This window comes from Pelodiscus sinensis, chromosome 7, assembly GCF_049634645.1.
Source record: "Pelodiscus sinensis isolate JC-2024 chromosome 7, ASM4963464v1, whole genome shotgun sequence".
Taxonomy (NCBI): domain Eukaryota; kingdom Metazoa; phylum Chordata; order Testudines; family Trionychidae; genus Pelodiscus; species Pelodiscus sinensis.
In genome coordinates, this window is record NC_134717.1 from 75,972,904 (window position 1) to 75,986,771 (window position 13,868).

General features: G+C 44.4%; 1 protein-coding gene across 1 annotated transcript in view; it reads left to right on the top strand.

The window, feature by feature from the left end:
* Positions 1 to 13,868, top strand: part of CCNYL1 (cyclin Y like 1) — a 52,857-nt gene that overhangs the window by 15,130 nt on the left and 23,859 nt on the right. The window contains exons 2-5 of the mRNA XM_075934369.1: positions 1,233 to 1,307; positions 6,222 to 6,256; positions 7,086 to 7,186; positions 11,728 to 11,763. Coding sequence (XP_075790484.1) covers positions 1,233 to 1,307; positions 6,222 to 6,256; positions 7,086 to 7,186; positions 11,728 to 11,763 — 247 coding nt within the window. The remainder of the gene's footprint in view (positions 1 to 1,232; positions 1,308 to 6,221; positions 6,257 to 7,085; positions 7,187 to 11,727; positions 11,764 to 13,868) is intronic.

Below are 13,868 nucleotides of genomic sequence, written 5' to 3' on the forward strand. Positions count from 1 at the left end.
GATGTTTGACAGCCTTGGTGGATCAGCATGCGCCATGTCGATCAATCTTGTGCCACGGTCTCCCAGGAGGTGATGTCGATATCCAGGGACTTAAGAGAGGCTTTAAGCATGTCTTTTGTCCCCCGTGCAATCGCTTTCCTTGAGACAGCTCACCATAGAAGAGCTGTTTAGGGATGCGATGGTCTGGCATCCTTGCAACATGGCCAGCCCAGCGTGTCTGGGCTTTCATCAGCAGGGTGTGAACTGACGGCAGGCCTGCTCTAAAAAGATCAGCGCCGCAGGTCCGGCCCGGGTCCTCCGCCGCTTTGCTCCCCCAGCAGACCAGGGAGACGGGGAGCAGCTTTTCTCGCCCCGGAGAAGGCGGGCGGCGGGACGCAAGTCGGATCCGCGTAACTTGGGGACTGCCTGTAATTTAAATTTTATGAGATTAGTTTTCCACTAGTACAGGCAGAAATGTAGTTTCATAGCCAGGCTACTTTGTCCACATGGTATTCAGTACATCTGGCATGTTTTCTATAGAAGTAGGTCTAGTGGCGAGAAGCTTACACTCAAGTGAAGCTTGAGCATGCTTATAGCAAAGTACTTCAAAACTGATGTAAACCAATCTGGTGGGAGGTAGTATTGTTTACCATACTAAGCACCAAATGGAAACCAGACTGGCTGGGAATATATAGGGAGTTTGTAAGCAAGAGGCATCTGACAACAGCAAGTATCTTCAGCTTACTCCACTTTCCACAAAAATATGATCTCCTAAATTGGGATGGGGGAAATCCTTGCAGTAGGGGATAACAGGGAACAGCTTCTTAGCTAGTGTGATATCACCAGCAAGAGGTGACAAATGTTGCTGTTCCTCAGGATTGATGCTGATCACAAGAATGGTATTAACGTGTCTATCAACTTTTCTTTGTGAAAAAGGAAACTTGAATAAAGTTTAAAAAAAAAAACCTGCTTATTTAGCAAGATTATTTTTGTCCTCTGCCCTAATTAACTTGGCTTGAAAATTGTACATCCATTTGCTTACTGCAGTTTTAAAAACTGATAGTGTAGACTGGATTTCTGTTTGGGACCTCAAGCTAAGAAATCTGCATTTTAACACCCTTTTACGGATTTGAAAACTGATATAGATCTGCAAGAGTTGGACAGCCTTCATAATGTTCTCTTCATGGACACATAGAGAGGCTTGTTCTTTCTTCTCTTCTTCTGAAATGCCATCTCTTTGTGCTGTCTTTCAGATTTAGCCTTGGAATCAAATCCATCTGACCATCCCAGAGCAAGCACAATTTTCCTGAGCAAATCCCAAACAGATGGTAAGTTGATGCTTGTTTGTTTTTGAAAATTGGGGCAAATAACAATAACTGGATTTTTGAATTGCAGGTCTTAGAAACATACATTACATTGCCTTTGTGTGTTAACCTGCATCACAGGAAGGAATTACTAGCATAAAAATGTGCAACTCTTCATAGGCTGTTTTATTATGACAGTGCCATTTCACAGTAAAGTTCTCTTGTTGCTTTGTTGATACTAAATATCAGGAGATCATGTTTCTTGATTCTAGTAGCCTGGGAGAATAGGTTTGTTTTATTTCTTTGGGATTTTTCTAGCTGCAGAGGACACTTGTCATATGACCAAGGCCTGAAAAACCTACTTGCAAGTGGGAAGCTTTCCCTGGTGAATGGTGAGCTGGAGCCATTCATTTTGTAAGGGACATTGTCCATTTGACATCTGTTCTGTTTTGTAAGGTTTCAGAAAGCACACTTGTTCTTGAGTCCCTCATATACACGTGAACAGATTTACTCACTTAAAAAAAAAAATGCTCGTGTGAAAGACCCATACACTGGAAACTGACTATACAGGGCAAACAGTGAAGCTATCTGACCACTAAAGGCTGTTGAATGCACAAGCTAAATACAGTAAAACCCCAGTTGTCTGGCATCTAGTAGTCCAGCACTTCTAATAGTCTGGCATCAACTGGAACCTGGAAGTGCTCCGGCCAGCCGGACAACTGGAGCTGCTGTGAGCCCCATGGGCGCTCGCGGCTGGGAAAGGGAAGGGGAGAAGAGGGGAAGGGAATTATACCCCTGTGACGGGTCTTCTGGGACTCACACTGCGTCCGGGTGGGGAGTGGGCGGGGAATGGCGCAGAGAGGGGCAAACCCTCTGCCATTTTGCAGGAAGGCGGGGGAAGCCCCGCGCAGCCGCGAGAGCTAAGGCTCCGAACTTGCCCCGTTCCGGCTGCGCTCAGCCCCACGCCGCCGCCAAGAGTTTCTGGGAGCGGCGGACTTGGGGAAGCAGCAGGGGGAAGCAGCCGGGGTGCTGCCAGGTTGGTCCTGCAGCACCGCCCCTCATCCCCCTGATCGGCGATAACTACGGTAGTCTGGGGGTTGGGGAGCCTGTTCCCCTCCCAGAAACTCTCGGCGGCTGCACGGGTCTTCCCCCGCCTCCCTGAAAAATGGCTGAGGATTCGCCCCTCGCAGTGCCGTTCCCCACCCATCCCCCGGATGCAGTGCGGGTCCCGGCAGACCTGTCACAGCCCCCCGCTGGAATATATCCTGATACTCTGGCATATCTGATAATCCAGCACCACCTAGGTCCCAAAGGTGCTGGATTATTGGAAGTTTACTGTAAACTGAAATAATGGAAAAATGTTCTCATCTTTTAGTTATAGAAATGTTATTTGTGACAGTAGTAGAGTAGAAAAAGTGAACTGATTGGTCCCTTTTAATGTTCAGTTCTTTTTAAAGTTTCTAGTCCTTATTTGGAATGTTATCTTTGCAACCTTAAAACTTAAGGGCCTCTCTGTGTTAACCGAAAGCTTCAGTGTGGCTTCTGCTTGCTTATAGTTTTATAGTCTGTCATTTTCAGAGCTTCTGTTCACAATTGCCCTCCTAGGGGATTCAGTCATGTCAGCATCATGATTATACTGCTGAGGAAATCTGAGTGATAGAGGTGGGCACTGTAGTTAGTCCTTCCTCCCCATGACTCCACCTAATCTCCAGCCTACCTAAAAGCCCTTTCACCCTCAGAAGAGTTAGAAGTTAAGATCAGCTGGAGCAGCCTTTTCAAAGGAAAGACCCAAAGTACATTAAAATTCAGAACAAGTGGTCAACAAAAGCTGTATAAGATGACCATTTGCATGACCGAAGCTATACAACTTAATCATTATCAGTTGTCTATTAATAATATTAATAGTATAAATGAAACATTGTACTCACAGACTTTTAGTGGGACTTCTGCTGCTGTATCTTTTCACACATTTCTTTGAAGTCTGCATCATAACTGGTCAAATCCAGCTTCATGCACATATTCAGGCTGTCTTCTGTCACACTTATGGCAGGGGGCTGGGGATGTGGGGATTATGAGGGGCTCATGGCAGGGGGTTCAGGTGTATGATGGGCTCAGGGTTGGTGTATGTGCAGATGCTGTGGCCAGATGGGGGCTGGATCCCAATTGGTGGCTTATTGGCCAGATTTCATTTTTAAATATAGTGAAATATTACACCCAACACAAAAGATTTCAACGTTGTCTTTGATTTATAGGAGTGGGAAACCTCTTTGGTTTGCGGGGCCACTGAGTTTTGAGTGAAGGAGGCAGTTGTGACCTAGGGCATGGGTTACAGTGCAGGGGTTTGGGTTGTGACCTAGGGAAGGGGATTACAGTGCAGGGGTTTGGGTTGTGACCTAGGGCAGGGGGAGATTATGATTGGGGTGAGGTGTGTGGGAGGGAGTATGGGCTCGGGAGGGAGGCAGAGGGTTTGGGTTATGTGGGGTAGGGGATAGCAATGGGCAGATAGAGGGCTGAGGGAGAGGCTGGAGTGCCAGAGGCAGGCTTTGGCCAGGACACTTACCAGTGAGATGCAGCTCAGCATGTTTCTCTGGCAGGAGCCTCTCCCCCTTTCTCCCTTCCCCCACCTCCTCTCCCCCAAAAAAGCCAGTCTGCCTGGCCGTGTGCCGGTGACTAAGAGCCTGAAGGGAGGGGGGATTGGTGCTTCCCACACTGCCTGTTCTTGAAACCAGCAGCTTCCATTAGCCAGAACTGGACAATGGGATTGTGTTGGGATTGGCCTTAGCCATGAGGCACTGCTCCTTCCTCCCCTCCCTGCTCACAGTGTGTGAAAAATAGAGCCCCGCAGAGCTGCTTTTCTGCACAGCAAGCAGGTAGTCTGCCTGTGGGTTCCCATCTATGTCTGCGGGCTGGACCGTTTTGCCCCAGACCTATTGTAGTGCCAGCACGGGCTGCCTGCTTCAAAAGAGCCATATCTGAGCCATAGGTTGCTACCCCTGATCTAGAGAGAGAATGTTGCAAATATTAGAACTTCATAACCAAATGCCATAAAAATTGTCCTCGCTTTTTCTGAAGAGAGACCCTGAGTATTTCATTTCTTGGACTGACTTGGTTGTGTAACACAGCTATGTTCAAGCTTCATCCTTAGCTCCCTAATGGTTAATACAGAAAATAGCATTAGTCTCTGCTCAAAGGGAATACTGCAGAGGGGGCAATAAATAAAACAATATTAAATGAAAGATCTCGAAGGCCTAGTTTGAGTACAACTAAATCCATGCTTATTACCTTTGGAGGAGAGGACGTCTATTATGGTTGACAGACAGCCTGAATACCAATATGCACGTGGTTTTGTCCTAACCATTTCTGTGAAAACATTGATATCTAGGTACTCATTTTGAACTAGTCTAATAGTCGGCAGTGGAAACAGCTGAATGTATCTGCACCTCTGAAATCTTCCCAAAACACAAGTTTTGAACTTGTGTGGTGGGGTCTGATGTTGGTGCTGAGACTGTTTCCATCTGTGCGTATGAAAACAAATGGCTACTTGTACAATGCCCAGCTTACAGGTGAAGTAAGATAATATCTTGAACTAAAAGCTTTTATCAGTTGTGTTTGACTGCCAAAGAGTTCAGTTAGCCTCCAAACATTTTCAACACCCCTGCACTTTAGGAGACTGTGCGAGTGACACAGTGCAATGCTTAATGTAGTTCTAAACTCAGTTTATGCTCTATCATTTATTTTATTCGAACTACATCATAACTTCAGTTTTCTGAATTGCTTTTATACTGTACAAAGCCAGTGTTTCCTCTCCTCCCTCCCCACTAAGGATGTAAAATCCCATATAATTATTTAACCAGTTAACTGTTAAGCTTAATTGCTTATATTGGGAAGGCAGGGGAACCTTTGCAGCCCCCGTGCCACAGGCAGGGAGGGGCTGCTCCAGCCTGGCTGCTTGCGGCCCTGTGCAAGGCTGTCAACTCCTAGTTTGTGTAGGCTGGGAGCCAGCAGCTGGACTGGAGCAGCCCTCTGTGGGTGGACCACTGCTCCTAGATAACTTGTTACCCCTTCTCTCCCCTCCCTGAGTTATCATTGATTGGTTAACATGACAGTTGCAGGAACTGAGACTGGGGAGATTTCCTGAGATGGGATTGAGAAGGGGTGAAGGGAAGAAGGAGAGAATGGGAGAGGAAAAAGCAAGAAAACAGACAAAAAATGAAGGGAGGGGAGAGAGGGAGAGGAAGACTTGAATGAAGGGGAAGCAAGTGCGGTAGGAGGAAGGGACAGGAAGAGTGGCAGAGGAGAGGGTGGAGGGGACAGAAGGGGAAGGAAAGGAGGCAGAGAGGGAGTAGTTCAAGGAGGAATAGCTTCCTTGGTGGTGCTTCAGTGCTCCTTGGCACTGAAAGCCCTAGTGGAGGGGGCTAGTCTTACTCACTATTTATACTGAAGCTGTCAGTGTTCAAGCAACATCAGGGATGCTCCTATCTTCTGTGGCTATGTCCCCTTCTTTACCCTCCTCTCTACCTTCCTTTGGGTACCACCTGACATCCCTGTAGATACAGGGTCAAAGTACAGCTAGACCTAACCACTGCCTCTTGCTTCCTTTGAGTTCTAGTACTAAATTCTCTGGCACCTCCATTTATCCAGATGCCGGTTAACTGAAAGTTTTGGCTGTTCCCAGACCATTCAGATAAATGGGAGTGGATTTGTTAATGGCTTTATGAATTATTAAAAGTTCATTGATTTTTTTTTGTTTGTTTTTTGTTTTGTTTTTTGTCTTCAGAATTGAATTCCTGATATAGAATTAGAAAATGCTAAAATAGCATCCTGTGTGTTGCTTGTTTATATTTTGGAAAAACAGTACATCTTATTTGATACAACTGTGTGCCTTACTATGGAACTTCTTAATTTATAACTGAGTTCATTTTCCTCCCCCATTCCTAGTGCGAGAGAAGAGGAAGAGTAACCACATCAACCATGTAAGTAAAACAATCCATAAGATATAAGATGTTGGTCACTGTCAACTTAGAACCTAGATTGCAAAAGAAGGCTCAGAGGAGCTGTTGAGCCATGTGTGTACCTCAAAAATCTCTACTTATTTTGCTGATTATACAATTGTCTTTTCCTAGTTTAAAAAAATACAATTATTTCTTTCCTACATTGTGGGAAAGATTTGCACAAATGGAGGAAACAGACACAAGAAAGCACAGCAATGAATTACTAACTCTGTGTATTAATTATAAACAGAAGGGGGAAAAATCAGACAAGTGTGATTAAGTTGATTCTTTAAAGCCAAAGTAAAACCAGTACACTTAAAAGCTGAGATGACAAGAAAGGCTTCTTAATGCAAGAAAGGTTATCTCTTATGAGTGCTCTAATGAGTTTAATGGAGGAACTGAAATTTAAAGGGAGGAGGAAATGCCTAGAAGATAGGAGCATGTTTAAAGTGCCAGGTATGAAAGAAGAGGGAGATAAACAGGATTTGAGAGGAGACATGGGAGCAGTTGAAATAGAGGAAATGTATTAAAAGAAGGGAAAAAGCTGATCCCAAACTAAAATTAAAACATACGTGTTTTGTATTTTATGTACATGAACACTTTGGTATGTGATGCAGAATTAGCAGCATCTTGAATAATTACTGATATAGGGTAGCTTAGAAACAAAGCATTAATCTGCAAGTGCCTCTTGTTTGCTGCTTAATATCCATCTGCAGTATTTTGGATGTGTTGATGAAGTTGTACATCCAAAACCCAAACTTCTGTAAACAAAATTGAAGGATCACTTTTCTACCTCTTTTTTTTTTTTTAGGTTTCTCCAGGGCAGCTTACAAAAAAATATAGCTCATGCTCGACCATATTTATAGATGACAGCACAGTAAGTCAGCCTAATCTTAGAAGCACAATAAAATGGTAAGTATCATTCTAATCATTCAAGAGGCAGAGTGACATTGTGGGTTTTGAGTGTGGGATTGGTTAATCATGTTGGTTTCTATCAGTCTATTTGACAATTCATCCAGTTTGGAAAGGGATTTGGGAGCTAGTAGGGCTTCAGAAGGTAAGAGAACAGAACTTTGTTACCCAGTATTGCAATTTAATGCATTTTCACCTGTCAATGCTTGCCTGCATAAGATGTTGCTCTATGGCAGGCTAATGTGCTGTAGGGTCACATTCAGCTGCATGCCAAGGTCCCATGTAGACAAGATCTTAGTTAAAACCATGCTCAGTTTGCTTGTTTTTATGCAGAATTGGCGTATCAAAGGGACTTTTTTTAATTCTTTAAAATGAAAGCAAAGCAAGAACTGAGTTGAAAAATGGATGGTGGTTTTGTGTTCCATAGAATTCTGTTTTCTTCCCAAGCTGCCTGTAATGCTAATCTGCCCTCTAGTGGTAGCAGAATATATCCAGGGCAGTGATCTCCAGCCTTTTTAAACACAAGATCACTTGTTCAATTTTAAGTCAATCCAGGGTCTATCTTTGTCCCATCTCCTTCCCCATCTCTTTTTTTGAGGCCCTGCCCCGCCCTGCTCCCTCTGTGGAGATGGGTATGGGGTGGAGGGAGGATGACCTCCTGACATCAGCATTGCCCTCTTCTGCTTCCCCTATTATGCGCAGCAAGTGGAGGCCCTTTGGGGCAGCTCCAAAGCAGGGGGCAGGAGCAGCATTGCAGTGGGGAGAGGGGCAGATGAAGTACCAGCACTTGATAGCGTCTTGGCCAAATTAGTCAGGGTCACCTGTCAGAGGCTTTGAGATTTACCGGTAGATCCTGATCAATTGGTTGACCACTAACCTAGTGCACCACAGTCATTGTCTTGTATTTGAGTATAGTTATAACATGTCTTGTTGCAAAAGTGATTATATAGCTTCTGTTATTTCCCCATCTGAGGCTTCTTTTTGATCCATGTAATGCGGATAACCTAGTGAGAACTAGTTTCATACGACCTTGTTAGGGAGCCAAAGCTAAGAAATGACTTTTCCTCTCCTTGATGCAATGTTGAGGAAAATTTGGTAGCTCCCCACTGCATTGTGCCTGCAGACAGATGCAAAAGTTTGAGCAAAATTTAGAAGGGTATTAATGACTGGGCTGTTTGAATCCATACCTGAAGTACGGCTGTTTCTTGGCCAGAAGAAAAGTTAAAACCATCCCAAGCTCTCGCACTTTGCCATATGGCTGGCAAAAGCTTATCTGTTAATGTTATTGCAGTGGGGAACCTACACCTGCCACAGCTCTGCATTTAAAATGTAGTAGGAGCCAGATGGGCAGGCAGTATGGGACCTACCCGCACTGCGGTTCTGCAACTTAAATTTAAGGGCAGGCAGGCAGGCTCCGTCCTGGCTTTGGTCCCAGATGGGCATGAGCCAAGACTCAGCTGGGCTGCCTGTCTGCCTGGCTCTTATTCCATTTAAACTGCAGAGAGGGTAGCTCCTGGAACCAGCAAGAGGTAGGAGCTTTAACTTCCCTTATCAACTAATCATGTAGTCAATAGAATTTTTTATCAACTACATGATTAGTGAATTACCCGCTTAACATCCATAGTAGGGGAGTGTGGCTCAGAAGTGTAATGGTATTAGGAAGCTGCACTTGCATCTGATCCGTTTGAATTAAGTCTGCAGTTCTATTTTTCCAGAAGTCTTCCAGACAAAATGGAAAACAGAATAATAATTTCCCCTTCTGTTGGCCAGTACTAACAGTGAGTCACTGCCATCTGAATGAATTGTCCGTTTTTGTAGACAAGTGTCTCTATCAAATCCATCACATTTGTTGGTAGTCTCAGTCCTGGCCACACGAGCTGTATGGGCAATGGCGTGAACTCGGCTCTTTTCTGTCTTTGGGTCTATGACAGATCCATCCTCATGAGGAAGTGGACACTAGAGTTGTCCCTTACACTTTTTTCCCTTTGGCTAAACACATACTTCAGTCTCTACAGCTGTCTAGTTAGTGTTTCATAATATTACATTCATTACTCTGGATGCTTTGGCTTTTTAAAATGTACTTTTCTCAGTGTTGCACCAAATCCAAGCAAGTGTATAAGAACAATTGTGCTGCTTTAACTATATTGTACAGCACCACTCCTATAAATGTGCTTATACCTATTTGGGCTGGGAAGTAAACTATACCAGCATAAGGGTACCTTTTGGTATAACTGTCCATTCTGGGTATTGTGCTGCTATGACAACATCAGTAAAAAATAAAATCCTAATTCATGGTTGACTATTCCTGTAGCAAAAAACAGTGTAGACTAGGCTTTTCTCTGTATGCTGCACTCTGAAGAACTGCAGTGTTCTACTCAGTTCTGAACCATCCACTAGCTAAAAGCAGTGTCATTTGATTTTTAGTTTTATAAAGGATGTTGAAAAGGGGGTATAAGCTAAAAATCACCTAAGTGAAATTTTCTACCAGTAGTTACTAACTGAAATTACAACCGTTTTTTCCAGAGTTCTGAGTTGGTACACATGACATTATAGTCAGCTTTACTTCTTGTCTTGTCTTTGTGGGTCTCATACAAAGTAGGAAACCAGCAAAAAAACTGACAGGGAATTTGGGCAGGTGAAATACCTGAAATGTTTGAAATTGAATCCTGTGTCTGGTCTCTGTCTCTATTAAAAGAAAATTCCTGTGGGACAACAGTGACGTCATGCGTCACTCTGTCCTGCAACTCTGCCCTCAGCCCCAAGCTGCATGGCCTCTTCTCTCCCCCATGCTCAGCTGACTAACCTGGCCTGCTGTGACTTCCGCCCCACACCTTGGGGGGCAGGGTGGGGAGAAAGCCGGGCCTGGTGCAGTGAGGCCTGGGCGTGTGGCTTCCCTCCTTCCCAGTGCTCCAGGGAGAGGCTTTGTGGTCTGCCCACCCCCTATTTCCCACCCCTTCCCAGCCCAGGAGGCTTGAGGAGAGTGCTGGGGTTCTGCCTTTACCTCTGCCTCTCCTTTCCATACAGTAGACAGGACTCTCCTCCCCTCCAACTCCCTTCAGCCACTTACTCCCTCCTTCCCTTCTCTGCCAACCTGCTCTCTGAGCTCCTCTGTCTGTAGCAGGCAGCTGCTGCTACTGCTCAGCAAGAGTGCTCTTTTCCCAGCCCATCAGCTGAGCTCCCTGGGTGGAGTTTGTTAAACTGCTGGGTGGCTGTGCAGCTTACAAGGAAACTTGCTTTCGGGTAACCAGTTCTGTTCACATCCTTAATATCCATGAAAGTTTATGCCCAAATAAATCTGTTTTGTCTTTAAAGTGTCACAAGACTCCTCATTATTTTTGTAGATACAGACTAATATGGCTACTCCTTTGAGACAGGTCCAAAGGGAGTTATGCTGAGCTGGCTTCTGGCATGCTGAAGCTTTTAAATTTTGACAGTGGTTAATCAGAACTGTATTCAATTAAGTGCCAGAGTTGTCTTTTATGATACAAGTAGGGATGTAAAAGTGTAGTTGATTAACCAATAACCTTATAGATTAATGCTGTAGACTACACACATTCCTCTTCTCTTCTCTTCTTTTCTCTCCCTCACACACGCACGCGCGCGCGCTAGTAACTTTTTTAGCAGGCTGGCCAGCAGCCCTGCTCAGTCCTGGCTTGCAATGGGTCTGGGACCTTCACCACTGTGGCTCTGCATTTAGAGCGTATTAGGAACTGGGCAGGCAGCCCAGCTCGGTTCTGGTCACGCTATGTCTGGGAGCTCAGACTACCCCCTTGTTGGGGTTGGTGCCACCCTGCACTGCTGCCTCTTTATCACAGGTAGCAGCACAGGGTGACAGGCAGCCAGTCCACAAGGGGAGCTGGTTTTTAAACTGTCTCCCTTTGTGGACCAGCTCCCACCAGGCACCCTGCGCTACTCTGTCTGATACAGTGGTGGCAGTGTGGAGTGGCAGGGGTCTTCTCGGGAGTGAGGCTGGAGTGCATTGGCTGCCAGCCCCACCCCCAGGGAGTATAGAGGAGTCGACTAACCGATAAGAATTCATGAGATTACTCAACTATTCAATGAACCAATATTTAACATCCCTAATACAAAGATGTATATACGTAGTTATAAAATGAGTTTAGCTAGCAAATCCAATGGTATGTCTTGTTTAACTTCTGCTCACAGGAGAGAACCAGAAGCAGGAAATGAGAACTTAAGAAAAAAATGTATTTGGGAGATGTGGTATCACTAATTTAATTTCCGCTTCAGACATAGCACACAGTCATACTTCGATTCTTGAAATCTGATTTTGTCCTGAGTAGGGCCTGTAAAAACCCATTTAATCAGTTAACTGGTTAAACAGGGATAGGTAGGGGACTGCTCCAGCCCAGCTGGTCTGGAACGGCCTCCTGCCCATGGCATGGCAGGCCTGTCCTCCTGCCATGGGTGGGGACTGCTCTGGCCAGGGCGGACCACCAGTTAACCATTCCTATCTCTAAGCAGCATCCGTGTCATAACAGAATATGCTTCAGTAAAATAACCTTTTTCCCATTTCCTTGCAGTGTGACGCTAGCAATATACTACCACATAAAGAACAGGTGAGCACTCTCTAAACTTCTTTTTCTAGTTAAGTAAAATCACAACTGTTGCTTGTTAAGCTGTAGTTGTACAACCAAGTCATCTGAGCTGTACTGGCATAAAAGTAATTTAGCTTCAAAACTGCATACAATTTTAGGGAGCTACTGCCTTTCCTTCATCTTTATGTCCTGGGCTGATGGACCACCTTTAATGCATATGGTCAATATTATGTCAAGGGTGAAGCACGGAACTTAGTGACAGTGCTGGAAAAATATACTGAACTCCTGCTGCTGTTTTTAAGTGTACCAGCACTTGAGCTGGGCTTTGGTTTGTCTCCTAAATAATAAGAGGCTTAGATTATTACAATTTAGATGTTCATAAGAAAATGTTGCCCTGTGTACTACGTTCTGTGCAAATACCACAGATTGGCAATCACATTACATATGACCTAGTCCCTTTCCGTGGTATGCTAAATATTTGAATTGGGAAATGAATGATGAGCCTTGTAGAACATTTTGCCACTCATGAAGCTGCTGGTGTAGCTGCCATTTTAGATAATAGAAATAAAGAACATGGCCTGACTGTGCATTAAACAGTCAACAGCTTTTTATTTTTAAAGCCAGATCATGTCTCTAAGATCTGATAGCAGAGGGGTTCCAACCATCTCTCTGTCATGGGCCCTCTTTGTGAAGATTTCACTTCTGTGGAGTTGCGATCTGCTGCAGTTTTATTTTTGCTAGAGGTCTTGCCTAAGATTAACTACCTTTTGAGATAGGCTGTCCCTTTGATTATGAAGACTAGTTCATATGGGAGGCCACGAATGTCTAGCTAGCCTATACAATCTTATGAACTGCCTATCAATTCTGCCAATCAGTTATAAATAGATGAATTTGAGGTAAAAACTCAGTGGAGAGTGGACAGCACTCTACCCCTCCAGGTGGGGTGGGAGGAGGGATGCACATCATAACTCCACCCCTACAGATTTTAGACTCCTTTTTAGGGAGGGGAGACTATCCTTGAAAGGTATCCACCCTTTTTGATGGGGAAAAAATTGGGCATATTTTAACAGCATTAGCTCAGTCAGGTTAGTGTTTGAAAAACACTTTTATTGTTTATGATTTTGTATAGATTAGGATTTAAGGTATGATGTTAGCTAAGATGTTGATCCGTACCATGTCTGTTTTAGACAAGACATGCTACCTTTAAAATGTTAAACTAATCTAATTAAAGTCTAAGGGAAGCCTAAATTACAATGTGACCAGTGAACATGGCTTCAAATGTGCTAGCCTCCATTGTAAGAGACATTAAAAAGGCTTTTCCATCATGCTGAGTTAATTCAAGCTAATGCAATTGGGGGAAAAAAATACATCAGAGCCATGTCTACTAGGGTGGAAGTGTGTTTTTAAAAGCACATTAGCTAATTTGCTAAAACCCTACTGTAGCCAAGACTGTTGTAGTTTTACAAGTATTAGTTGGCTGAAGTAAATTCTGGGGAGCCAAGGTTTTATTTTTAACACATTAGCGAGTCAAAGTAAAGTGGTATTTCATTAACATGTATTAATGAATACGCCATTTTTTCCTAGTCAGGACAGGGCCAGTGGGAGCTCCCCAAGGTAGCTGCAGCCAAGACGGTCACTAGTACAATGCTTGCTATATCTTCCCTGGAAAAACGTGCTTTTGACATTTAGATCGCTAACTTGAGTTAGCTGTTTGTAATATTCCAGGAGAGATAAGGTTCAGGTACTCTTTTGCCTTGATGCCATAAACTCCGGGTGCTGTCCTAAGCTAGTCTATAGCTATGCTGGGTGCAAATGTGCTTTCTCTGCTAGGATTTTACATCAACACTGAGGGGCAGCAGCATGGCTGGGGGCATGTGGCTCCATGGGAGCCGATGCACATGGGGAGCACGCTCAAAAGCCAACTCCCTGCATGTACCAGCTCCCACCTGTCCTCCCTTCTCAGCCAGAGCAGGGGGTGGCTCTCAGGTAGCTGTCTTCCCACCCGTGTAAACATGCAACCGCTGAAATTTTACCCTAATAAATGCATTTTATATCCCTGACACTAACTCAAGTTAGCGATTTCAATGTGAACATTTTTTTTCAGTGAAGGCCTAGCTGTAGGTCCA